The 27,351-nt window shown below is 38.9% G+C and overlaps 2 protein-coding genes across 2 annotated transcripts; one reads left to right on the forward strand and one right to left on the reverse strand.

Moving 5' to 3' along the window:
* The first annotated feature begins 8,635 nt into the window (after window positions 1-8,635).
* On the forward strand, window positions 8,636-18,758 carry LOC131781307 (nucleotide sugar transporter SLC35B4). Its single transcript, XM_059097947.2, has 10 exons — window positions 8,636-8,760; window positions 10,119-10,232; window positions 10,359-10,461; window positions 11,393-11,442; window positions 12,336-12,417; window positions 12,751-12,805; window positions 13,102-13,157; window positions 13,918-13,971; window positions 14,463-14,538; window positions 15,578-18,758. Exons 1-10 carry the CDS (start codon window positions 8,684-8,686, stop codon window positions 15,895-15,897), a joined length of 987 nt encoding a protein of 328 aa, XP_058953930.1. The 5' UTR covers window positions 8,636-8,683; the 3' UTR covers window positions 15,898-18,758.
* A 611-nt stretch (window positions 18,759-19,369) lies between these two features.
* Window positions 19,370-20,317, reverse strand: LOC131781299 (melanocortin receptor 5-like). The gene has a single exon (XM_059097937.2). The coding sequence runs from the start codon at window positions 20,315-20,317 to the stop codon at window positions 19,370-19,372; it is 948 nt and encodes a 315-aa protein (XP_058953920.2).
* Between the last annotated feature and the right edge of the window lie 7,034 nt (window positions 20,318-27,351).

Raw genomic sequence — 27,351 nt, forward strand, 5'->3', positions numbered from 1 at the left:
CATGAAAACCAATGTTTCCAGAAAGACCATTAACACTTATATTTACCTAAAAAAACCATGTACTAGATGACAAAAGTGCCGACAAGCAGGTGCATAGTAAAAGCGAGTAATCGATAAAAATCCATTCAAAAGCTACTGTGGTTTTTTTATGCATTTTTTTGATTTATTAAAATGAAAGGACTTGAAATGGTTAAATGTGAAAGTTTACGAATGAATATGTACCGAATAACACACACGGGAAAATCAGTAAATTTTCCCGTAACATTCCTCCCACCTTAAATCGAGACCTCCTGGTCGAGAAAAACTCCTAGAAACTTAGAGGTCGTAGTGACCATTGCACTTGGCATTCTTATAACCATTAACTCGAGTTAAAGCAATGTTTCTCTTCTTGCATGCCCTTATGTCGTATTTCTTACTGCGCGTAATCTTCTATTTACTAAGGAGTTGTTTATCTACTTCTTGGAAGAATTTAAAATAACATGTTATCAATCATCTTGATCCTATCTTACTTCCTGCTCAACAGCTAAGTGGTACTCTCTACTTGTTGCTAAAGTCAGTCATGGGTCTGAGGATAAGTAGTCTCCTGAGGTGCATCATGAACTGAGGCATTTCCATTCCTGGAGGTGCTTCTTTATATTGATCAAATCCCTCGTTAGATTCCATTCTGTAATCAGTTTTGGCTGGGGTATTAGAAAGATCGCCTTGGTGCCAAACCTTCTTTTGTGACACCTGTGCGAAGGACGGTGGTGGTTTTTGGATAACAGACCTGAAGTTACCATTTGCGTCGGTGTAAAATGTTGCGGACAGGGACACGGCAATGAGCACTAATATCAATAGTGACTGACTTATTGCAACTTCTTTGTTGTTTGGAGAACGGGAAGGCAAAATTCCTGCAGAAGGCTTCAGTGAACCTTCACTGGTAGAGGCGTGTTCATTTCCTCTGACATTCTTTTCTTGAGGTTTAAACGTTCCTGTCAAAGGCACTGAGGCTGAACATGCTTGCTCTTGTTGATTTGCTGATTCTTTTAGAGTAATGGTGTTGTTATCGAGGTCAATCATAGCTCTGTTTACTTGGAGGAAATCGCAACCAAGGATGGCGTCATAAGTAAGGTTCTGCACGACCTGGAATTCACAAGGGAACTGACTTTCCTTAAGATATAACGGCAAGGTAATTCTTCTTAGCTGTAGGTTGTCTTTCCCAGTCTGAACTGTGGAAAAGGGAACGTCACCGTAGATCTCTTTTAAAACTTCTTCTTTTATAGCTGAAACGCTTGCACCAGTATCCAACATTAGACGAACAGGTTTTCCTGCTATTTCACCTTTAGTGATCAGGTTCCTAGGGTAGGTGTCTGCTTCATTTACGAGGGGTAGCTGGACTTTTGACTGATTTGGTATTTGTAACTTTCTTGGCTTCTGGTTTGGATTTCTCGGCTTTCTACCCTGGTCACTGGTTCGTGTCGGCTTCATCTTCTGTAATAAATTAGGGTTGTTTTTGGCGTTTTCCTGACTCTCGAGTTGTGATGCAGTCCCTTCATCATCTGATTGGTTCTCTTCTTCGTAAGTGGAAGATTCTTCTGGTTGAGTGTAATTTGGTCTGGTAGCACGATGTAGGACCTGTCTCTCCTTCTGGAAACCGTCATTAGATTGGTTATAGTTGCAGTAATACTGAATATGGCCACGGCGTCCACATCGATAACATACGGGTTTAGGCTTGAAACTGTACTTCCTCCATTGATAACTAACTTCCTGTTTAGGCTCTATACTCTTAGCGATTCCATTTAGCTTCATTCCAAGCTCGTTAATTTGCTCTTGCATGGCAAACATCCTAAAGTCTGTGTCTGGGAATGTGTGAGGAACAGGATAAGAGCTGAGATTGTCACTGTCTTCAAAGCATCTAACTTCCTCTTCTGAATCTGATAACTGGTAGTCAGGGGGGGTTTTCTGTAACCTTAATAATTTTCCGTCAAATAGGTCTCTGGTGGACTGTTCATCAAGGGCAGACATGTTTGCTCTGGTGTTTACAAGTGGCCTTGCGTCTTTCTGATTCAACTGGGCGGTGACCATAGAATCACGTGGTCTGAGCTCATCGGACGTAACGTTACATTGGACAGCGGTAGCTTCAATGGATTCATATGGGGTCTCGTCAGGAACCGAGCCACTGGGTGGCAAATTTTCCTCATATCCGGCGGAAGTACTTAGTTGTGGTGGCACAGAGGGGTCTGCAACTGAGGTGACTGGTTCAGGTTCACATCCGGCGGAAGTTCTAAGAGGTGGCAGGAAAGGATCTGGAACTGAGATGACTGATTCAGGTTCACATCCAGCGGAAGTGCTAATCTGTGGCGGAGAAGGATCTGGAGAAGAGCCGTTTTTCACCTCGTTCTCAGGGTTCATACTTGGACTGGTGTTGGTTTCAATCGTCTTTTGAGCTCGGCGAACAGCCCCGGGGAACGAAATAAGTTTATTTGGCTGGCATTTTTTCTTACTGTCAGGCTTTTTCTTCTCTGCCTTGAGAGTTTTTGTCGGTCCCAGTGGACAGGTGGCTATATTTGCGTCGGTTTTCGTCACCAGACCTTCCAGTAGGTCATTCTCGGAGTGGTCAGCGGATGTGTTTCCATAAATTCCATCATTTGCATAAGCGTCCTCTACGGTTTGTTGACAAACGCTCAATTGGTTTTTTAGAGCTGGCAGAAGCGCGCTCGTGAGCTTGTTTTCTGCTACTTCATCATATCTGGCTGTCGCTGGGTAAAATCCTGACCCGTTTTGGTACTGTTGGTACAATTCTTCACCGGTTTGTGCGTCGTCTTCACCGGAGTCCATTCCCAGGAATTGGTGTTTGCCCTGTGGAAACGTGTGGTGATTTTGTCCCAGTGGGGCCATTTCATCATTTTCATGACCTTGGCTATCTATGGCGGCTAAGTGAGAGCTTCTTGGATTTCGAGAAGGTGAGTCATCCCTTAGTTGTGGCTGATTATAACTGGAGCGGGGAGGATAATTTCCTCTTTCTTGGCGTCGTTGGTAGTTTGGCTGGTACCACTCGAAATTCTGATTGGGTTCGCGTGGAGACCTCTGGTTACAATTTTGCTGCACATGGCCAACTCGTCCACAAGAGTAACAAATGGGTCGTCCCTCTCGTTTTCGCTGTCTTAGTGGTTCTTCGCGGCTATTTTGATTTCGCCTGGCTAAGCCATTTATTCGAGCGTCTACTCGGCGGTCAAGTTCTTGAATCTCCCCCAGGAGACTCTGTTTTATTTCGCGAATTTCTCGCAGAATACTACGAGACTCTTGGCTCTCAGAATGGTAAGGTAAATTTTCAGCTTTAGTCACCAACGATTCCATCCTAGCGACTATCGGATGTTCTGGGTTTGGTTGCTTTCCTATGGAGGTACTTGTTCCAGAATTGCCAGCCAGTTTGTTGACTAGCTCTCCGAGCTTGTTGATAAGACCCTGCTCTGTAGTGTGTTCACTTGGTGTGGACTTATTACCTCGTACAAGGAGGGCGTCGAACTCCCTAGCGGTTTCAACAGCCTCTGAGAGAGTTTTCGGTTTTGCTTTCAGAACCTCCATCTGTAGTTCTGGTTTTAGTCCTTCTATGAAATGATACACTCGAGTGTTCTCTTGCATATCCAATTTGTGAAGCTTCGATACCACATCGCTCACATAATCTCCAAGTGGCTCTGTTGGTTTCTGCCGTCGTTGGGCTATCTGCTGCCTTTGTACCCATTCACGATTTCGATGGGAATAGCAGCGCTTCAAGGCATCCTTGACTAAGCCAAGGGTCGCTCGTTGATCAGCGGGAAGTGTTCGAATATACTCTTGTGCCGGCCCGGCAATGTGTATGGTAAGCTGTGTTAAGGCTGCTTTGCTCTCGGGAGAAATATCCCGCGCTTCTAATTGATAATCAAATTCTTCCAACCATTGGTCGATATCTTCACGGTCATATCCGTAAAATTTTGAAATGTTTATGTCCTTAGATCCTAACCGCTGCGCTATCTTTCCCAAGGTCTCGATTAGTTCTCTATCCATTTGGGGTTCGTTATCTTTGGAACGTTCGTCTGCTGATAATTCTTCACTATATGCCGCAGAATCTTCGGAACCTTCCTCTTCGGTACTGTCGCTGGAACTTGACTCGCAGCGAAATCTTCTTTGCGGTGCTGTTTGTTTTGGTTCTGTGTAATTTATGCTTTTTCGCACCAACGCGTCAAAATCCGCTGGTGAATTAATTAACTGGAAAAATCTTCTTTCTAGGGATTCGTCGACCTCGGAATCGCTCGTTTCCTCAACTTCTAAATCGGTTCGGGGACCGTGATGTGACTGACTGGACTGCTGTAGGATGAAATCTTCGGATGGACTTGCGTCGCTCTCTCGACGCGGAACAAAGGAGGTCGTTGGCTCTGGTAAACTTTGCTGAACAATGGATGGGCCTTCACACGGATCAATACTAATATCTATCGCTTCGGTATTCGTTCTGTTGCCTGGATTCTGTTCGGAAAATGCAGTGGAAAATCTCGGAAGGCCGCTGGACTGAATAGGTTCTATTTCTTCGCTGGAACTGGTGACGTGTGCCGTGGGCGGCAAGGAACTTGGGTGGAATGGCAATTCAAATGACAATGTACAATTTTCTTCTTCAGACAAAGAAGCCTGCACTTCTCTGTTTACTTTTGGCGTACTATTTCTGGCAACGGGAACGGCTGATTTTCTACTTCTTAAATTATAACGCGGCAAACTCTTCGTAAAAACTCTCTTCACGGACTTCATAAAGAGACAAAGGAAATTTCTGGTACTCACGTAACTTGAGCGGTTCTTTACTTGTCGGCGCTCAAGGGATTACATCTGCTGGTGTGAAACTGGATTTGGCGTCTTCTTTGACCTTGATAACGTCCTGGAAGCTCCAAGAAGTGCCCGGCGTAACCACCACTGTGACGATAGGTTTTCGCCCCAAAACTGGAGAACTGAATCTTCGCGACGGAGCAACAACAACTGGGGGAAATAACTCTGTAGAGACGACTTGGCAGCGAGAACGGAAACTCGTCACGATTTCCTGGTACACGGAGATCTACTTCGAGCGAGCTTATACGGACGTCAAGGATAAGACAATCTTTGGTTCCACAGTACTTTTATTCTAGGTCAGACCAACAAGCGACATGACCTCTAGCATACTTTAGTTTGTAATCATCAAAGCTGTACAAGGTACTTGCTTAAGAAGTAACTGGTGCGAAGTGCTATTGTTACACAAATCGCAATATTTGAATAAGGACACAAAGGAGCGGAAAAAAGTCTCTTTGAAGTTAAACGAAAACTACTTAATTATTCCATCTGTTTCTACGACGGAAAGAATCTCAAAATTAAAAAGACGGATGCAATGAACTTTAGGCCATTAAAGTAGGAAACCTAGGTGCGAATTTACAGCTCTGGTATAGAAAACAATACCTATCTTAATTGCAGTAGCGCAGCTCAGGAAATAAAAAAACCAAAAAGCAATTAAAAGTTTCTGCTTATTTATACAAGATTGGTTTGGAAACCATTGCATGAAAAGAAATTAGATTTACGCGTTTAAACTCAGCTGCTATCTACCATGAAAACCAATGTTTCCAGAAAGACCATTAACACTTATATTTACCTAAAAAAACCATGTACTAGATGACAAAAGTGCCGACAAGCAGGTGCATAGTAAAAGCGAGTAATCGATAAAAATCCATTCAAAAGCTACTGTGGTTTTTTTATGCATTTTTTTGATTTATTAAAATGAAAGGACTTGAAATGGTTAAATGTGAAAGTTTACGAATGAATATGTACCGAATAACACACACGGGAAAATCAGTAAATTTTCCCGTAACAGTTGTTTAATTGAATATGACAACTGAATATTTTATGCATATTTTTATTTTTATGTCACACAACTGCATATTTTAAGTAGAGTTTACTTTGTACTGGTTAGCAGGGGACGTTAAAGAACCCATCCCTTCTGGCAAAGAGAAGGGAGAGATGTTCCCAATGTTGTGGTCTGGCATTATATTGTTTATACAGGCCCCCATTTAAATTAAACCAGCCTAAAGCTGAACTGGGCCGCCAGCCTGTCTAAATATCGCAGATACATATTTATGTACATGCATACATACATAAAGTTTTCTATCCTTGCTAAATTACCAATAAGGTCAATAACAGCGTGTACAAACTTCATCATTTAAGGAAGTTGAGGTCACAAAAATATTCGATGAGCTGACATGCTCATTCATTCACAGCAGTCTGTTGGCAGTCAGTTTTCCAAAGACCCAGTTTTCTCTCAATCATTATTAACTCTTGAACGAACCCTCTCAAAAAATTTGTAAGTTGTGGACATACTGGGAATCGGTTGATAGGTCTAGGAGATATGAAATGACAAGTGGGGTGTGGTCTAAGAGTTGATACGAGTTACTAAAGAAATAAAGCTTTCAAGTTGAAAAGGAAAGTACTTTAAACCTATAGACTATTTTCTGAGTGTTATTTTATATTTTCCTGTCAAGTAAGGTAGCTGCTGTTCTTTTGACAAGCCAAAAATTAAAGCGGGCAAAGTGGACAATAGGCGCTTGGGAGGCGCATGTGACTACCGCTGAAGGTATTCGGAATAGTGCTACATGTGGCTTAGGGCTATGTGGATGAATCATCGCAGATGTTCAGAGTAATGAGGAATGTTGGTTGTGTTATCCTCCACTGAATAGCCCATGCGTCATGCATGTCAATTTTAACATGGCATCGAAGTTTTTAAGTGAATTTTCCATGTTTGGTTTTGTTGTGCTCTTTGTTTTTAAGTCTCTTTTAAAGAAATGAGCAAAGATTGCAATTTTGTTCGTTATGCCTCAAAGTCACGCTAGAATCTTAATTCATTGTTTGTGGGCTGGTTTTTAAGCAATTGCAGGTGTTTCTTTTGTAATGGTTTACTTAAGTACTGGGCACCAAATATGTGTAAAACTGTCACTTAGTATAGCGTTAAGTTTCTGAAAGGTAATCAGGTTCAGAAAAATAATCTTAAAAAAAATTGCACATGCAAAACCAATTTAAGGATTTTAATGAAATGATAAACTTGATTACGACTATCGGTTAAAATTTGTCAATTTTTACGCCTAACGGCTAAATTATCCGGCCATTTTAGTGCTATCAGTTAACCCCATTAAAACTCTCTTAATAAGGTGAATCAACGATGAAGCAAGAAATATCTAACTCTAGTTATTTTTAGTTACTTTGATGAAAACGCAAGTATTTCAATTCGATTTTGAAACGTTTAAAAGAAAAAAAAAAGACTTTAAGATATTTAATCAACTGAAATTCTCAGAGTAAAAGCGCATATACCAAAGATTACAAGAGATTACCTCCACTTAATTGTTCGACGAAAGAATGGAAAACAAACAGTCCTTGAGCTCTGTGATCAAAATTAATCACACTGAGTTGATTATTCAAACATCGATTGAATGCATTGTAATGCGGATTGAACCATTGTCCAGTTTTCATGCAGCAAACAATTTGAAAGTGCAACAAACGAATAAAGGGGTAAGTTTCTGAAGAAACTGTGATGCTGCGTCGGTGGGAGAGTATAGCAGGTAATTTAGTGTTAACAACTGGGTTGAAAACGTAAATTAGCCACCGTAGAGGGTAAAAAAGCTGACGTTTCGAGCGATTGCTCTGACGAAGGGCTAACGCTCGAAACGTCAGCCTTTTTACCCTCTACGGTGGCTAATTTACGTTTTCAACCCAGTTTTTAACACTAAATTACCTGAAAGTGCAACACTTTTGCCAGAACTTTTTAAAAACTCTGAGATTCTCAAAAAGAATTAAAGTACTTGGAAAATGTGCAATCTTTTAGCCAAACCTTTTTGAATTTGTTTCCAACACAAATATCAAATGTTAAGAATCCATTCCTTTTTCCCATCGGCTAAACTAGTCGAGATTGTCGCGTGCACTTTAATCCTTTATTTTTTTCTGACAACCTTTCTCGAAACACTTCATCATCTATCAAATGTCAAGAATCTATTCCTTTTCTCAGTTTCTTAGACCCCATCCACATGAATGCGTGTTCTTTGAAAACAGATACTTTCCAATGCGTTTTGGCCTTTCTTCCACAATAAAACGCTTGAAAACGGATTCATTTTTAGGTGATAACGAATCGATTAAAAAGCGCCCTCAAAGGTGGAGACATTTGAAAACGCAGGCATATCGTTTTTAAGTGTGGACAGTCGAAAACGCAGCCTTCTGAAAATAATGACGTTGGATAACTTGCGACTCTTACGATCTGGTTTTTATCGCTTAAAAAAAAGAAGAGTTTAAGATATTTGATCAACTGCAATTCTCAGGGTAGAAGCGCCAAGACCAAGAGATTTCAGTATCCTGAGCAGAATCAATTCTTGCTTCTTATTCCATCAGTTTTTTTTTCGCCCGCTCATATCGCTCTACACTGCTGATAATGAATTAACAACTCGGAGCTTTTTAAAAAACACGTAATGGCAAGAAGGAATTATTTAAGCTGTTGCAGTAACTTGCTCCTCCGAAAAAAATAACATCATTGTTTTTCTTCTTTGTAAAAGGAATGCCAGAGGAAGAGCGAGTTTGAAGGAATCTGGGTACGAGAACACGTTTTCTCGTTCTCAGGTTTAGCTCGGTCTTTCATCCTCGAAAGCACAGAGATAATTGAATTTTCTTCGATCCTTTCAGAACCATGCATCCTGCTATCGCTATTTTGCTTGTGTTTGCTGGCTGCTGCTCTAATGTAATTTTCCTTGAGCTGCTTGTGAGGTAGGATAAATAGCTAACCCAACTTCAAACACGGAATACAAAGTATTGCGCTTCTCAAGTAAAGTGTTATGGAGATCACGAAAGCATTTCCACTCAAGCTATTTTTAGCATAGAATTCACATGCCGGGTTGTAAATTGTTTTTCTCGAATCGAATCTCCCCGAATGATGAATTAGTGCAATAGAACTATGTTTTCAAAGCATGGGAAGCTGTCTCTCTTCCTCCGCTGGTCGATTTATCGAATGGAATATTGATTTAACAATTTGGTAGCAACAAAGTTATGATTGGGGTTAAAGGGGCATTCTTATGCAATACGATCGAAATAACAACTTCATCCAAGCTTTGATTGATCTTCAAATGTGAAACTGTGTAAAAGAGCTTTTTTTACTCAAGAATCCTCGCCAGGAATAATATTTTACGAGTCCAATAACATGGGAAAATAAAAGTTTGACATTTTCTTGCGAAGTTTTAGTTATGCCCGGATAGCGTTACTAATCTCGCCGGCTCCATTGCTTGAAACCACTGGCGATCACAACCCATCCTAATTCGATGACAAGAGTTTCATGAAAGTTTTCGAGACGGATCCCGTCCGCACAAGTAGTTTTACACCCTGACAATGATCAAACTTGCTAAAAAACATGTTAGGTAAATCGATCTTTGTGAAGGTGTTTGTTTGTTTTACAGTCAATTCCACCGGAACCAAGATTATGTTTAATTGTTTGTAGAAACAACTACAGTGGAACTCGGCGGTCGTATTTAATTTGTTCGAGCATACTCCTTGTGTCCTCAGCTGCATGTGACAAATTTTGCAAATATGCAATCTTTGAAAGGGTCAAATCATTCTAGGATCTGACTTACGTGTTTGGAAGGATGCAAACATATTGTGCTGAAAGCTGTAGATGAAATAACCCACATGCTACATGAACACAAATTTTTTTAACTCTTTCACCTCCAAGATTTCGTTAGTAATTCTCCTTACTGTCTGCCATACAATTCTTGTAATGTTAGTTCTGAGAATTTGGTATTGAATAAACTAATAATTCCCTTATTGATATTTTTCCATTTCTTATGTGCTTGATACTTTATTGATACCACAAGGAAAAGTCGTGTCTTGGTCACTCATGGAAGTTGAAGGGTTATGGGGTGTGAGGTTGGCTTCAAAACATGTGAATTATGCCAGTGAAGGGAATTTGGTGTCTGTAGCGATGGGGTGGGGAGGGGGGTATCAGAGCTCTTATCTTGAGCTGAAGGGCTAGAAGTTAATTGGCATGAATCATGTTTGCTGAGATGATTATAAGGAAACAGAAAAACTTTATACTTAATGCTGTCTATTTTTTTTACCTTTATTTTTAATTTCAGAGAGGTTCCCAGTTGTGTAAACACCATCACTTTCTGTCAGTTTCTGTTCATTGCAGTGGAAGGATTCATATTCACTGCTCATTTTGGCTTCAAAAAACCTGTTATTCCCATCAGGTAAACAAATAAGTGTTTGTCTTCACTTAAAAAAAAAAAAAAACTTTACTCGTCACTTTCAAAGCAACAGTACATGAAGTAAAGATAGCTTATAATATCTAAAATTTTTCTCTTTCCTTTTTTCAGCAATTATGTGATGATGGTGATATTTTTCTTCTCAAGCAGTGTTGTAAACAATTACGCACTTAACTTCAACGTCCCTCTTCCCCTACATATGATCTTCAGATCAGTAAGTTTTGGATAGTAGATAGTCATATTCTTGTTTTGATATTTTGATATCTCTTATAAGCTGAGTTCATTGTGCATGCTGTAAGGTTCTGCTTGGGTTTAAGACCCAACTGCAAAATGCATGGGTCATAATGTAATCCAAATGAAAAAAAAAACAAGGTTTGATAACCTACAGTATGACAGAGAAATGAAGTTGGTAAGATAGTTATTAGTTATCTTTGGGTTGAAAAAATGGGGGAAGATTTTAATTCAGACAAGTTTTTGAGTAAGTGGACCATATAGTAAATTAACCAATCATAGTGCTGAGAGATATAATAAACATTTTTCTACTTTTTCTTTGATACATGAAACATGATATAATCATTTACACAGAAATGGTAGAGGATAATTTTTTATCTCTGGTCATTGATGTTTCCAATTCTGTTTTTAGCTATTGTCTGATAATTAACCCTTTACCAATTAACCCGGTTTCCATATTCTCTTTTCTGCTCTTTATACATTTCTTAAGGTGCTGACAAGGAGAATTTGTTTACCAATCAAAAGTTTATTTCGTTGGTGATCATTTCCTTCATTTTCACCCCTGTGATTCAGGGGTGATATTGACCAGGGAGAAATTTGATGCTAAGCACTCTTGGTGTTTAAAGGGTTAATGTGACTTCAGAACCTTTCAATATGAAAAAAAAAACCATTTAATTATGTTCTTTTGATTGTTGCTTAAAATACTATTATGTTGATTTTTACAATTCATCCCTTCTCTCTTGTGAACCTTCATTTGCAAGGTTGTAATCCCAGTGCTTAGAACTGGAAGTTTACAGTGTGGTGTACAGTGTTTCTGAAAGAAAAATTGCTAATTATTCATAATCCTCCATCCATCTAAGCAGAGTATTTGATTAACTTGGTTTTTTATGGTTAGTTTACCTCTTATTTTGTAGGGGTCTTTAGTGGCCAACTTGGTCTTAGGAATGATAATTCTAAAGAAAAGGTAGGCACCATGTTTGCTGGGATATGCTGCACAATGCTGCACAATGTCATGTGTTTTATGGCTTGTTCAATGTGATTGTGTATTTTAGTTTTGTGGCTTAATTTATTATATTTTTACCAGCTTAAGGTGATATCAAAGAAGTTTGACTGACAGATTGCCATCTTTCAGTCAGTGCACTGCAATGAAGAGGTGCACATTTAATTTTATTAATACTTTTACAACATCTGGATGAAAGCACCTGGTAAAATTAGGTCCTTTACATAAAAGTAAAGATTTACCACCAACCTCTGTAGAGAATTATTTTGAGAAGTTAGATCTCATTGTTTGAAGTGTTGTCTTTACAAATTATTATCAGGCTTGCAATTTGTTATTATAATTAAAAAATTTTTGTGATAAGGAAGTTATTCAGATCAGCAAATAAATGCCAAGAAGAACCTTTAAAAGTCAAACCACAAAAACAACAACAACAAATAAACATGTTTTTTTGCTGTTTGATTTAATTTTTCTATTTTAAATTCACTTAAATTAAGAAAATAAGCCTTCACTTGCATGCAGTACTAGACAACAGTACTTTCCTCACCTCAGTATGTTAAAACATTTAGAAGTCAGGCTTTGGCGAGATTTGGATGGAATACTGCTGTCACCTTTATCAATTGTTGTACACAAAATTAGTTTTTAGATCATGATGATAAATAACATGCTATCAGTTTTGTTTAAACATGGATATCACTATTGATCATGAATAACAAAGGCTTCATAATAGCTTTGAAAGAACAACTTCTCTCTGTGATTTGAAGATTGAATAAAGCTACATATCATATGTGAAGTGCAAGCATTTTAGAACAATTTTCTTGCCAATGGATGCAAGATTTAACATACATTTTTGACTTCAGGTATAATCTTTCAAAGTATTTATCTGTTCTGATGATCACAGTGGGGATATGTCTGTGTACATTAGCCTCAGCAAACAAATTGGTTAGTCAAAATATTTAGTTATTGTTTCACCTCTACACTAAATACTATAACTACATGTTTCTTAAGTTAATTTTTGTCCTGATGCCTCACCTCAATTTCACAATTTGAGCAAAAGCAAGCAATCTATTCGATTATAAATGATATGTGTATCTTAATGATATGTGTATTACATAATTCTAGCAATGATTACCCTGTGGTATTTCATAGTAATTCTTGGTCCAAACTATCTTTAGTTGTTTTTGGTCATACCAGTGTGTGATGCTGAGTTTAGATGCTTTAAATTTCAATACCCATAGGAAGCAAAAAAGCAAAAGTTTAATGTGTTTCTTTCAGGAGTTTAAGTTTTCCTCTGGGGATCCTTATACAGACTACATGTGGTGGTGTGTTGGTAAGAGCTAAATGATGCTACTGTTTTGGTGTATGTTATGAAAAGAGAATGGCCATAGTCTGATCAGTACTTACCACTACAGTGGCCTGGGTGGCAAGATGGCAAGATGACTTTTGGGCATCTTGGCTGATTACTGGCTTACCCACTGGATGGTTATAAGGTCTTATTAAACCAAACTTATGAAAAATCCTTTTGAATGTTGATTATCATTGTCAAATAGATATAGAAGTGCATTGCCTTTTCCTTTCTTTTCTAATATTTTTTCTCATTCTTCTTTCTATTCTTCCCTTTTTTAGGTATTGGCCTTCTTGTGATTGCACTATTTCTTTCTGCAAGAACAGGAATCTATCAAGTAAGATCTTGTTTCGCATCATTGAGAAAATTATTCAAAGGTTGAATCAATACTCATTACTGTGGTGAAGAAATCACTGTCAGAGGGGGATTTATCTAAAGAATCCTGCTTTTCTGTACCACAATAAACGGTTTTATCAATATGTTCAGAAAGTTTGCTGATTGTCAACCAATTCTGTCACCTTTTTCAAGCATTTGAATAACATTCATGCCAAGAGAACACAGTACTTGTAGATATGATTGTGCATTCTCAACTGATGCAAAATGATATGCTTAAAGGAGAAGTACATTTCAGAAACTGTTATTCTGATCTCTGCCGTTAAAAATTGTCTGTAAATTATACTAACGCTGACTGCGTGGTGAGATTACAAATAGTTTAGTCTCTCGAAAGTAACCTTCATTTATAATTTGGGCTGTGAACGCTGCCATATTGAATCTTGCTTAGCAGCCTGGCCACTTGCCTTCGAGCTTCGCCCTGCAAAATGGCGACTGCTTAAGTCATTTTTTCAGAAGATTTAAAGAAAATGTCTTGAGTGGTTTGGTTATATTCTTTAGAATCTCAAAACGCGGCAGATGCTATATTTTTTTTCATAAATCCTTTGTAAGGACAGATAAAAGAATCATATGATTGTTACGAAATTCGCTGTTCTTCTGTACGGTACATGGAACATCTCCTTGTTTAAGTGCCCTGTATTTGTTACTAAAAAGACCACTGCCTTGTTGCTGATATCGCTGATCATTATTTGCTTTATTTTATTCAGGAACAGATGTATGCAGAACATGGGAAACACCCCAGAGAGGCATTGTTTTATGCGGTAATTAACGGTTAATTGTACCATGCTTATCAAAAACCTTCACACGATAAATGATTTTGATTTCTTAAAATTCTTCAAGCAAACTTCTTTTTAAGATGAGATGCTTGTGATCCGCTCTCACAGAACCTTTGTAGAACGAAAAACTGATCAAATTTAAGCCTGTGGGATTTATATGTACATTGGCCATTCGCGAGTATTTCAACCCATAAGTAAGCTCATCATAACTCATCCTCCTCCCCAATTGTGAAATTTTCTGCAAATTATTACTAACACTGACTGCCTATTGAGATTACAAAGAGTAGTTTAGTCTTTGGAAAATAATCTTAATTTATAATTTGGGCCTTGAACACTGTCATATTGAATCTTGCTTAAGCAATCTCATTATCCCTGCCTCTTATCCATATCGGTATTTTACTTTTACAGTGTTAATATTGCCAAACGGTTTTGTCTTTTTTTCACGGACATGTTTTTATTAATTTTTTTTTTTACAGCATGCTTTGCCATTAGCCGGGTTTCTTCTTTTTTATGAAGACATCCTTAGCCATTTCTCAATATTTAACTCTTCTGGTAAGTATGTGACACTTCTGATGTTCTTGTTTTTTTGTTTCAATGGGTATATTTTCAGTGAACAATTTACGGCTCCAGGCGTCAGCGCGCGTTTATCGGAATACGTGACTGAAGCGCGTGGACAGTGTGGGGATCTTTAACTCATTACATTCTCACATCAGAATACATATTCTTCATACTGTTCTCCATACATTTCCAAAGAGGCCAACAAGGAGAATTTCTTTAACAATCAAGAACTGCTTAAGTTGGTGATCATCTAATCATCTTCTCTATTCTCATGACTTTCATGGTTGTTTCAGGGTGATATTGTAAGGAGAAATTAGATTCTAGTCACTCTTAGGGGCTAAAGGGATAAAGATGCGACAGAGTTGTTATGGGCACAGCCCACAGCAACTCTCGCTCCCACAACAAAGAGTTATCCCAGACGTTACGAACTCTGTTGGCCGACTCGAAGTACTGTGCCATGCGGGATCAACGTGCACAATTATCCCGCGGGGTCAAGGCTTGTCTTCCGGGTAGCCAATCACAAAACAGCAACCGCTTGATGTTACCCGCACAATTATCCCATGGGGTCAAGGCTTGCTTCACGGGCAACCAATCAGAAGATAGCAATCGCTTGATGTGACCCTCTTGCGGGCAAAGAAATTCTGTGCATCCAATTATCATGAATAGGTCATCCCATATTTAAGGCAATTCTTCTTTTCCGTTGCTCTATATTTTTCTGTTGATTAGCTGGGAGAATTTCTTGTTATGTCAAGGTAAAACCCCTCTCGATTTGTAACCTTGCACCCTTTTTCCTTAGCTGTTTCTTGGATAATGAACTCACATAATGAGATGAAGTGACATTTTAATCACTTCCCTCAACAAAAGCTCTGTTTCTCATGTACTCGCGCTGATTAAATATTGTTATCAAGGGGATCACTTTTATTTGAATTAAAGTACTGCAGTTTTTTTATCCTTCTAAAGAAGTCGCAGTAGACAATTGGTAGGCTATGTTATAACAAAAGAATATTCATAATATTCTGACCGTCCTGTACAGCTCCTTTGATTCTACTTGATTCAAACATACAAGTCCCGAAGCTCTGGGCCTATCTCGCCGGAAACATCGTCACGCAGTACATCTGCATCCGCAGCGTATATATTCTGACGTCAGAGTGCACCTCGTTGACTGTCACCCTGGTTGTTACGCTGCGAAAGTTCACGAGTTTGATGTTTTCAATCTTTTACTTCCAAAATCCCTTCACACTGTATCATTGGTGCGGAACGGTGCTGGTATTTGGTGGCACTTTGATCTTCGTCGAACTGGCTAAGAAGATTCGGGAAGCTTTGATGCCACAGAAGGAGACAAAAGTCGACTGATTGTCTTTGTGATGATACAGAAAGAGGCTTTGCTATATTCTGGAATCATGCAATATGACAATGATTTGTGCTGTAGTATAGTGAGGTCCGGCGGAGATCCATAGTAGACACTCTATGTTCTCCAGTAGGGGCAAAGATGGCCTAATCTAAGCGACTGGTCATTATTTGTTGCTGGGGAGACGGGTCTGTCGTCGCCAACAGGCCGGTATAAGACTAAGAAATTATTTTCCTCCACTGTTTTATCGGACTCAAAATTACCTTCATCTTTCTTATTCTTTATAATTTTATCTTTCTTATGCCAAGGCGTTAATGCTTGTAATCCTGTTAACAAAGGGTCTTAATGGCGTTAACCGTTAGCCGTACAACGGCGAAATAAAATTAGCCGTGAGGCGTAAAAATTGACAAATTTGGACACGTAACTCGTAAAATAAGTTAACCATAAAAAGTTTTCCGGTAGCCGCAACAGAAAGAAATTAAATTTAAAAGTCATCATCACATTGAGACCCCCCGGCTTAACAGGGCACAGAAACTTGGCGTGATATTTTGTCTTGTTTTGTTTTGTTTTTCACATAAGATAAATGCGATATCTGTTAGCTTACTGTACAGAGAACTTATCTCAACGTTAGAGTAAGAAGTTAAAGGAGAAAGCTTGTGGTCACTAATATATTTGTAGATATTCTTCTACACAAAAAGTCAGGCATACTGTCCAAATTTTAGGTTTATCATGTATGCCCTTAGGGTTTCCATCTGAAATATTTTTATGACTGTTGGATATTTTTAACTTTTGCGACAAATTGTGTCGTTAGCTACGATAAAACGGGGAAACCTTCAGAAAAGAAATATTGATATACAATGATCTGAACAAACTAAGCAAAATTGCAGCGTCAAGGAATGATACTGTTTTATATTTACATTTGTATTAGGCGCAATTTAGTCAAATCCTAAAGGCATACCATGTCGGTCGATTCATTCGTGAAAGCAATATTTCATTTCAGCTTTAATTTAAAGCTGTTTTTCTCCCTCAACGCCTCGTCACCTATCGCCAATTGTTCCTAATTTTCGTCAGTTGGCAAAAGAAAATTTCGAAAAAGACTTTAAGCAAATTTCAAACAATTTCAGTGAAACAAATGATTAAAAATCCTTGTTTTCGTTGTTTATTGAAAAATAATAAACACTTTCTAACACTTGTGCAACGGTTTCTAATTGACTCGCTTTTCTTTCGATGTTCTTCAACAATTGGAATCCCTTCAACGTGTCTAGAAAACGTTTCCCAAACCAATCATACACTTAGCAGATACATCTATTTCGAGAAAGGTTGTCGGCGTAAAAGACAAAATTCCACGGGGCAAGATCGAAAGGTAATCTGGGTATCCGCGACCGGTAAACTACCCACAATACCTCTAGGGTTTTCCGACAACTTTTCGGCAAAATGCTGGTATATTCAATGGCTTCGTAGTTTGTACAGTAAGTTACGAATCATCTTTTTTCCTTCGAATTTATGGCCTGTGTTTCGCGCTTAGGCCATCAATTGAATCGGAAATAACTCGAAACTTAGGCGGGAACGGAAACGGAACTCGAAACTTTTACGGACCTGGGCTAAAATTAAACTCAGTATGGAGGATTATTTTAATGTGCATATTTCTAGAACATTAGCTTTTGTAGTATAGCGAGTTTAATTAGTGGCTTGTGACTGCTATGAAAGTTGAAACTGAAGCAAGGTTTCTCACTGTTGTTCTTATAATTCGTTCTCTCGACCATGTAAGTCAGTTAAATTCGAATTCGAATAAGCTGGCCTTTTAGTTATCAATTTCTACCATTTCACATCATCATGTCTCAGTGTATACCCTTTTTAACTCTTTATACCCTAACATCAATATTCACATTCTCTCTGCTGATCTCTTAGATTTCCTAAGGTGTTGTTAAGGAGAATCTGCTAAACAATCAAGAGCTTTTTACTTTTAATCTAAGTGACCGTTTCCACATTCTTTTGACATTAATGTTTGATTCAGCGGCGATAATTTTAGGAGAAGTTTGATGCTAGTCACTCCTGGGAGGCAAAGGTTCGACTTCCAGAGCCGGAGGAGTACCCCCGATACTCGCTTAATTTCCTACCCCTCTGCGTTTTCTATGCATTATTAGCCTTTCATCTTGAGTCTACACATTGCATTGAAGACGGCCGTGAAGTCCCAGGAAATTTGTTGCTTCCTCAAAGAGAGAACAGAGACGAAAAAGTAATGAGACTAACAACTACCTTTGTCGCCGACACCAACAAGCCCCGGGGCTCTTGACCTCGTTTTGAAACCAAGATTTTATCTGATACTAAATTGCTATTGTTAGCAAATGTATTTTTTCAAGTCCAACAATTCTAATATTGAATTCACGGTCCCATCGATAAACGCGGGAATAACCTACGAGTGATGGTAGTTTAGAGATGCTACAATCACTTAAAATCTTAATTAGTTCCTCCACCGGAAACTTCTTAACAAATATTTATTTAGACTGCGGCTTTACTTCTAAACAATTGCATGTGGACTCTAGCCAGCTGTTTATCTCATTAATTAAAGTTGAAATTATAAAACGATATCGTTTATGTCAGTGTTATTATTTTAACAATACTAAGTCAAAACTGTTTTATTTCTCTTTATGTAATAGAATATGGAATGAATATGTTTGTTTAGATAACCTGTCATTTACAAGGGCAGATAATTATGTTTTAATACTCTCCTGGTAGACCTGGAGAAATAACCGATCATTCATCACTGGTATAGTTTCTTAAAACGACTTTAAAAGTGAATGAAGATCGAAAAAAGTTTATAGGTCTAAATTCACGAGATAACACTATTAAAATTCGTAAACAAGAATTTGACTGATGACTTTCTGGATCGACTATTTCTATCGACTGTGTTTAGTTGATTTTAACATCAAATTTCGGAAAACAAAAGGGGGTGGATAGTTTTATGTAAAACGCTCTCCTACAAATCGTTTACAAAAACAAAAAACATCTTGGTTCATTAGTTTTCAAAATATGTATAGAAACGTCCAGTCTCCTGACCGGATGATATAGAATTATAGGGCGCCAATGTAAAGCGTCTTAGTAAGGCACTTTCTTTTATTAAGGAAGACAGTTTTGAATTTGAAATTTGCCGGCTGTCAAAAAGATTAACCATAACAGCTTTTCTTCACTGCTACCTGACACTTTAACCATATTTTATTTTACTAAGAAGGTAAAACGAGATATTAAAGTTAAAGTTTTATTTTGTCTATACGTGCATGTCTTTTTTATGATCATTATCTGGCATTTTTGATACCGGTAAGGACATGGTTTGATGCCTGGAGGACATGGTTGATTTTTCGATTCCCTGTTCTTCATGAGTTCATTTGTTGAACATTCTCGGCGAGGGCTCTTTATTAGCAGCCGTGGCAGAAAACGTCAACTTAAGAAGAATTAGTTCGATTATAACACAAGAGAGAGTTAATTCCATGGACAGGAAAGTGCTTGCCTGATTGTCTGCCTTACTGCTTGTCTTACTTCACTAATCTTCCAGCAGTAAAGAAATGGATTTAATGTCGAGTTAAAGTAAAGAAAAGTGACTGCAATTCCTCTGCTGACGACGAGTTGTGGTGAAAATATTCTCTTGTGAACGTTCAGAATTTCAAGAATGGTACCTGGTGCATAACAAGCAACTAATGCTAACTGCACCCATAGTGCACTATACACCGTCTTTCTGTATCGCGAAATGTTCAGTGAATTTGGTTGACTTGACTGTAGTTGAACATGAACTTGAACTTGTGCCTGATGATGAACAAGGGTGCGAAATATCTTTTTGTGCGAGACCATTGAGATCAGTAAACAAGATGGAACACCAATATATCCATACCATAAGGTTATACGGTAATCTAAAATGTAGCATAGAGCAGCGACACCACATAAAACCCAAACGGCAGCTAAAATAATACTTGTGCGCTTCAAAGTTACAGTTTGTTTGTACCTCAACCCCAACAACAGCGCTAGAAGTCTGTCAATAGTTGTGGCCGTCATTGTCCCTAAAGATACCCCACAAAATGCGTAGATGGTTACGTAGGTGGCGTCCCTTGTGTATCTACAAAGATTCCAGTGTTCGGTAGCTATAGATATCCAATGAATAGCATGGAGAGGCTGGCTAACGAGACCAACCAAAAGATCAGTTACTGCCAGACAACGATACAAAAGTTTGGTTGGCGGGTGGAGGGAAGATTCTTTACGAAGGGCAACAAGGATTAGAAAGTTACCAAGTATAGCAGTGAGAGAGAAGATTACATATACCAATGCGAGATAAATTGATTGCTGTTGTAATCCGCTTGCCAAAGAGGGGGAACATAACAGTTCTTGATATGTTTCCATTTGTACTCCACCTCCTGTTAAATTATTTCTTGCCATCATACTTCTGTATTCCTTTTTCCTTTATAGTCAAGGAGCTATTTTCTGAAAAAGCCTTATTTAAGGAGTTGGTTCAACCCATCCGACAGAAAAGGTTTGACAGCTGATTCTGATAGACCAATACCTGCTCTTTAAGATAAGAAACTATGTAGTCCCGAATTGTGGTACCCCTGACGAGATAAATGGGGTTTTATACAATGACACGGCATCAACATGGAGACGAGGCTCAAACATAAATTGACCTCAAATTTCATCTTCTTCCACTAAAGTGCCCCAAACCCTACTAGAAAAATGATGAGCATGTACCTGCCTAAAATATAAGTGTTCACATGGTACGACAGCATGTCACGTGATTGTCACATGACTATTTTTTTATCAAAAAGCGGCCTCCTTTGACGATCCTGACATATTTCATATCCAGCTGAGACTAGGGTAAAGGACGTATTCAGGCCTTTTATCATATCAGGAAACAAAGAGATCGTCCATTTTTGAATTACATTTAAAAAAATACATTTGGAAGCGTAGAACTCCAGAAAATCTACCATGTTAGTGCTGGTCTCTCCTCCATCAATGTTTACATGGAAACGAGGCTGGAATAAAAGCAACCTCAAAACGGGTGAAAATCTTTGAAAAAATGAAAGATGTTGTGAAAATATGAAAGCATATGAATGCTGGCATTTCTATGATAGCCTATAAAAATTGTTTCTATGCATATCTGCCAACATTTTATGTTTATTTCTGTTAATTTATGACAAAAAATAAAAAACGCGGATTTACTAATATTCTGCTGTACAGAGACTGGATTCTGTTTATTGAGCTAACGACCACATGTGGAACTATAGGTATGGAAGCTTCTTGCCGTCAGTCATTCTTTGAAATTCAAAGGGAGACGACTGCGAGTGAAAGGTACTGGCAACAGCTCTTCACAATGTGAAAGCAGTAGGTATTTTTAAGTGATGTCATTTTGTAAGTCAAAAAGATACCAGTTTGCAACATGTTCTAATTTCGTTACGTGTAAACTACAACCACTGATGATAATCTGTCTTACAAACACTTAGGTCTTTAAAATTATCCCCTAAGAAATTTCGTATCTTTACCAATCTTTGTCGCATACTAAAGAATCGTTGAATCGGAATTGTAAAACATCAGTCAAAACCTTAATTTATCGGCCCGTTGTTCTGATCTGTATCGGGAGAGGTAATGATCTGATAAGTACATGTAATTTGCAGACTGACATAAAAAACAAAAAATGTCACTCAGTGTCAGAGGCACTAGAATCATTGTCAGACAACAACTCTTCATTCAGAGGATTGCAGTATCCTTCATCTGCCATACATAAACAGGCCTCCGTACAAGAGAGGTTACTTTTCCTACAGGAACAACTACGTTTACATTCTGAAGTTGTGCAGCGGCATGTTGTTAGCTCCGTCATGCCTTCTGGGGCAGGACTCCTTGTCATCAGAACAGGGAATAGCTTGCCATTTTCCAGCTTCCATCCATGTTCGTCTGGCGAGGGAATGTTCTAAAGTGGAACCAAAGCTCTATTCCAAACAAAGGCTTGGAAGTTAGCCCTCTTGATATGATGAGACAAGCATTCTGAAGTCGGTGGCAGGTCTTCGCTTTTCAAATTTCGTTGACAAAAGAGAAAATATCTAGCGTCGTCTACATTTGAAAAGTTCTTTGCAGAAGTGTAAAGGGAGCAGATAAAAGACTCAGCAGCCTTCTGCGCAGGCTCGTGTATGGCAGGATTCTGTCCTAGAGTACAGAGATCACGTTGCATCTGTTCTTTCGTCAGCGGTACCTTCCACGCCTTCTTCTTCCCTATTCCAGAGAAGGCACTTGTAGAGTCGAGACCAGTCAGTGCATGGAACGATGGAAGACATCTACAAAGAGATTCCCTCAGGAAAGCCTGAATCTCATGGACAGGTAGGTATCTCAGTCTGTCTTTGACGCCTATTTTTAACCACAGTTCCTGGCAGTTTAAATCTGAAAAATGTGCTACTGAAAGTACGGCAACATCAGTGTCTGGTGATTGTATCACAATGCGTGGATGAGTGGCTGCAGCGTGTTTGGCATGAAGCAGAAGTCTTGTATCTGCCTCTTCATGATCCGAACGTAGATTTGGCTCAACAACTGCGGAACCACTAGTTAGACACACTGCTTTTGATCCATCCTTGAATCCTCCACCTAGGACGACCTTCTGCTGAGGGCCTAAATATGCCAGTAAGTTCTTTGTTAACGACTCATAGAGAAAGGCGGCTAAGTTTTGTTTGTTCTTTGGGTTTGAGATATATTTTGACCACTGCTTCGGTACTGGTGTGGATCCACTGTGGATGTTGATTCTCCTCTCTTACTGCGTTCCCCTGTGCCTTAATTGAGACAGGCCTATATTGATCGAAAATTAGGTCTACTCTGGTGTGATTATTCTGATGGAATTTACTAGTGACAATGTCTTGGTATTTCTGCGATAACTGGCTAAATGTCGCAGACCTTGCTGATTTAGCTATCTGAATGAGAGCCATCGCATCAATTAGACATGCTGTAGGGTGCTGTGATGAAGGCAGGCTTGATCTACACGTAACATTGTTTTCAAGGACATACATTAGGGTGCTTTTTGTCGTCTTCCTGAGGCTGCCATCAGGATGTACAAGTGCGACTGGTACACCGCAAAGCTCATAAGAAAGAACCTCTTTGAGATCAATATCCCTGTTCCTCGCAGCAACCAGAAGGCGACCAAAAAGCTCACAATCAGCATTAACAGTTACAGTCTTATCTTTCTGTTTGCTCACTGCACCTTTCTTTTCCATAGAACTGAATGTTTTAATCTTCAGCCGCTGGATTGGATCCCAGAAATTGATTTCATTTCTCTGGATTCGCGATGAAAGAAATGTTTCCATGCTTTTTCTGCCTAACTCTTCTGCGTTGAGAAGAATGCTTCCATCTGCGCCTGGAAGAACAACACCAGTGGCAAGATTACTTAAGGTTAAGGGTATTTCCTCCTCTGAGATTTCTTCTGGAATCTGAAAAGGGTCACTGAGGAGATCACTCTTGAAGGTTTCAAACAACTTCTGTACGTCTCTCTCATCTCTGCTCACTCTTGTGGCTTCAGCCTCCTTGTGTGTCCCAATGCGGTCGCAGTTTTCTAGACCACACATCTCCTTTAGTGCATGTGTCATGGCTGCTCGCTCGTGAATGGTTAAGAACCATCGGTCTACAGCATCTTCGTTCGTACTCATTCCAACTATGCCCCCCTTTGTCTTTGTATCAAGGTTAATTGATTGTTCCAGGGCCATATCCGGCCAAACTTGCGCAAACGGTTGGTTAGAGCGGCTTACACTGTGGTTTCAAGTAATGAACTCTTGGTGAACTGCGGGGTGAGTTAACTGCAACATGTGCATGTCAGAGAGATAGACTGGAAGCCATCTGGAATAGTTGACCCTGTCCATAGAGAAAAAATGGGGAACCATTTCAGTTGTGGCGGAGAGGTGGAGTTTCCAGTTTCCGGTTCGTTCAGCTTTAACGAACTGCAGAAGCAGCAGCACTATATTAATGTATCCTTCCCAGAAACTAAAAACTTTGGACTTTTCTCTGCCTTCAGATTTCAACCGCTCAAACAGCGTCATGAGAGGATTGACACAACCTTGAAATGCTTTCCAGGCATCCTTAACGAAGCAATCCTGTCTCACTGTATTCCGACACTCCCTGCTTTGGTCAGCAACACTTTGTCTTACTCGGTCATCCATACCAACTGCTTGTCCTGACAGCCAGTCTAGGAAGGCTTTCCACAACAACCTGAAGAGCGCCTCCATGGTTAACTTGTGGGCACGAATACCTCTGTTATATGACTTGCCAAGCATCAAAACTGAGGTAGTACCAGCTGTATAAACCCCTGACTCAATCAGTAAGTCAGATTTGTAAACGGAGTTTTGTATCCGACTGTGGATGTAAACGGCCATCAAAGAGTTCAAGATAGATAAGGTTTGATATCTTAACTGTATTACGGCGACTTATTTGCTCTCGTTTTTCTCAAAATTCATGCGCTGAGACTCTGCACCTGCTAGTAATATTATCATTTGTTTTTCCTTTCCTGCTTGATCATATATCTTCATTTAAAAAAACATGTTTTAGCAATGTGTTGAGGTTATCAGCAGATTTTTAGACAGAGCTCTTTTTTATTTTAAAACTCTGTCAGATACGTAATTCTGATGTATTTTTTGTAAAAGCCGATTTAAAAGTGAAAACGTCTGGAAATAAATTATCTGCACAGGTACTAAGTCTCACAAATGCTGTAGACGACATGGAGGAAAAGGATGGTTGGCAGCTTTTTCCCATGCCGGCAAAGAGAGCAAAGAAAACTTCTTTCGGTAAGTGCATTTTTTGCCAGAGTAGCAGTGACCTCCTCCGCTCTGGAAAACTGTCTTCAATACAGAAAGTCATATCTGCTCTTGAAGTTCGGCAAGATGAAATCTCGCATCGTTTGTCAGCTGACGATCAAATAATGTAGCCGGGAAAGATATTTTGTGGCATTCATCGTGTTACGAAACATATACTAGCAAACAGAGTTTACGGTATTATGGAGTACAATCCTCAAGTGATGTTCAAGAAGAATCTAAAGAGCGACGCATGGTGTTTGATTGGTTAAAGTGTCTTTTCTGCAAAAATGCAACAAGAAAAAAGGACCGATAGCTAATAAACATCGCCACCTTTGAAGCATGCAACAGTATAAAGGAATCTGCAGAGACAAGAGGAGACCATGAACTGTTATCTATACTTCGGTCGGTTAGCTATGATCTTATTGCAGCGGAGGGAAAATACCAGAAAGCGTGTCATGCCTGCTATATCAGCAAGGTTAATATCAAGCGGAAACAGAACGTCGCTACATCCACAAGAGAGGAAAACACTTTTGATCAAGCCTTCAATCAGTTACTGAAGGTCATAACCCCCGAAATTGAGGAAGGAAAGCCTACGACATGAATGTTTTGCTGGCAATGTTCAAGAAGGAGCTGGAAAAGATAGGAATTGATGCAGGTAGCTACACAAAGCAGAAGCTGAAAGCGCGATTGATGGCTCATTTTAAGGAATGTCCTGTTTTCCATCAGTCACCTCAACAATCCAGACCGGAAATTGTTTTCAGCAGCTCCATCTCCTTAATTGATATCATAAATGCAGCAAGCACTACGTCCATTACGTGACGAAACAAACTCTATCAGCATGGATAGGCTAGAGTCAGAAACTTTCAGTTTCCTAGACATCTACACTATAGCTTCCATTATCAGGCGGGAGATGCTGAGATGTGAGGGCATTAACATCAACCCACTTTGTCGGGTGGGTTGAACGAAACCATCTTTTGTTGGGTCTGGCTCCTTGACTATTAGGGTTACCTGTGATTGCAACGAGACATAATTCATCATAACAGCAGCCGGCCAGAAATGATTATACAAAAACATCTTAGGGAGATCGTTATTTAAACTATGCAAAAACATCGGCTGTTAAGTCAAAAAGTTTTCTTTTTGAACTTTGTATGTACCTCGGGTATAAATTGGCAAAATGAGAGTTCTGTAATAGGCTTTTTTTCATAGCACGACAAGTTCTTTCCCGTAACTTGGCTAACTTTCATTACCAGGATTGGTATTTATGCTTTAATATAATTTCGATGAAGCTGAGAGGATTCATTATCAACTTCAGCAATCTAAAAGAAACAAAGTCCTCGCCAGAGAGGTTAGTCGGTTTAGAAAATAATAAATACTCGTGGCAATCTCCAAATACATAAAAGAATACGAAATTAATTTTTGGTCGCAGATGCTATCATATATATGAAGACATTCGTGCTCAACGTTCTAATTAACAAAGCCTTCCAGCTTTTTACTTTCCGTTTCGCGCCCGACTTAGCTAGAAATGGAATCAGTGACAAGGGTTGGACAGGAGCAACCTTCTCTGCGTTATTAATTTTCTTCATTTGGCCTCTTAACTTATTCCGAAAGATTCGCCATCATATTTTCCCCTTTTGATCAGAAACAAAGTAAGCCTTTTGAACTCTGTGATCCTCTTCTTTTTCGGTTAAAAGTGGAATAACATTTTAAGGCAGCTTTCATGTGTACGGCAGGTAATTGGATTCATTTTGTCGCGATTCACTTGAGCGATCAAAGAACCTCTTTTGATTAGGAAAGTTATATTCCAATACTTGGGCACGATAAAAACAAATTATAGATCTGCGGTCTAAAATAAATCCATGGATAGATAAGAACTAGTTATACTCGTAAAACAACTTATTACTCTCTAACTTCATACAAAGCATTTGTTTTGAGACTTTCATTTACCTTTTAAAGACGCGGACTGCGAAGGTCCTTACGCTACAAATACTTGAACTTGTCTGTGGCAAGAGATCTTTGTTGTGCCTTGCATTTAAAACGTTAAATAAATGGAAACAGTTATTTTGTTATTTCATTCTTGCTGTCTATCCTCTAAAGTCACAGAATATGGACGAAAGTCTGTTAATAAATATTAGTATGCGACACAGCTACGTATTTATGTAGTTAATGAATTTTAATTTAGGAATAAATCATCATGACGAGTCAAACGCAAACATCTGTCAGTATTTTCGTTCTACAATTAAGGACAAAACTTTGCTGTAAAAGCCAAAATTTAACAGCAGTTCAAAAAAATTAAACCCAGTAAGATCCGATAATAGTCATGCTTTGTTTCATACACTCTCCTTCAAATTGCCCACAGGTGGTAAAGCATCTTCAAATTTCGTATGTATTAAGGATTTCGAAAAACAAAACAAATTCAAGTGTTAAATTAGCATTGTGATCGACTCGTATGGCAATAAGATGTCAACGTCAAGCATTTTATTTGAGTATTATTAAAAAATCGAAATAATTTACCGTTTATAAACAAATAGCTTCAATAGCTCTCCTTTGCTACCCTTTGAAGTTCAATTTTATCCTCCACTTTCATATTTCTACGAAAGTAAAACGAAGAGTAATATTACTCTCAGCGAGTTAGAATAAAAAAAGGCCTCGCCAAAGATTTTACTC

Source organism: Pocillopora verrucosa, chromosome 12 (assembly GCF_036669915.1).
Source record: "Pocillopora verrucosa isolate sample1 chromosome 12, ASM3666991v2, whole genome shotgun sequence".
In the NCBI taxonomy this organism is placed as follows: domain Eukaryota; kingdom Metazoa; phylum Cnidaria; class Anthozoa; order Scleractinia; family Pocilloporidae; genus Pocillopora; species Pocillopora verrucosa.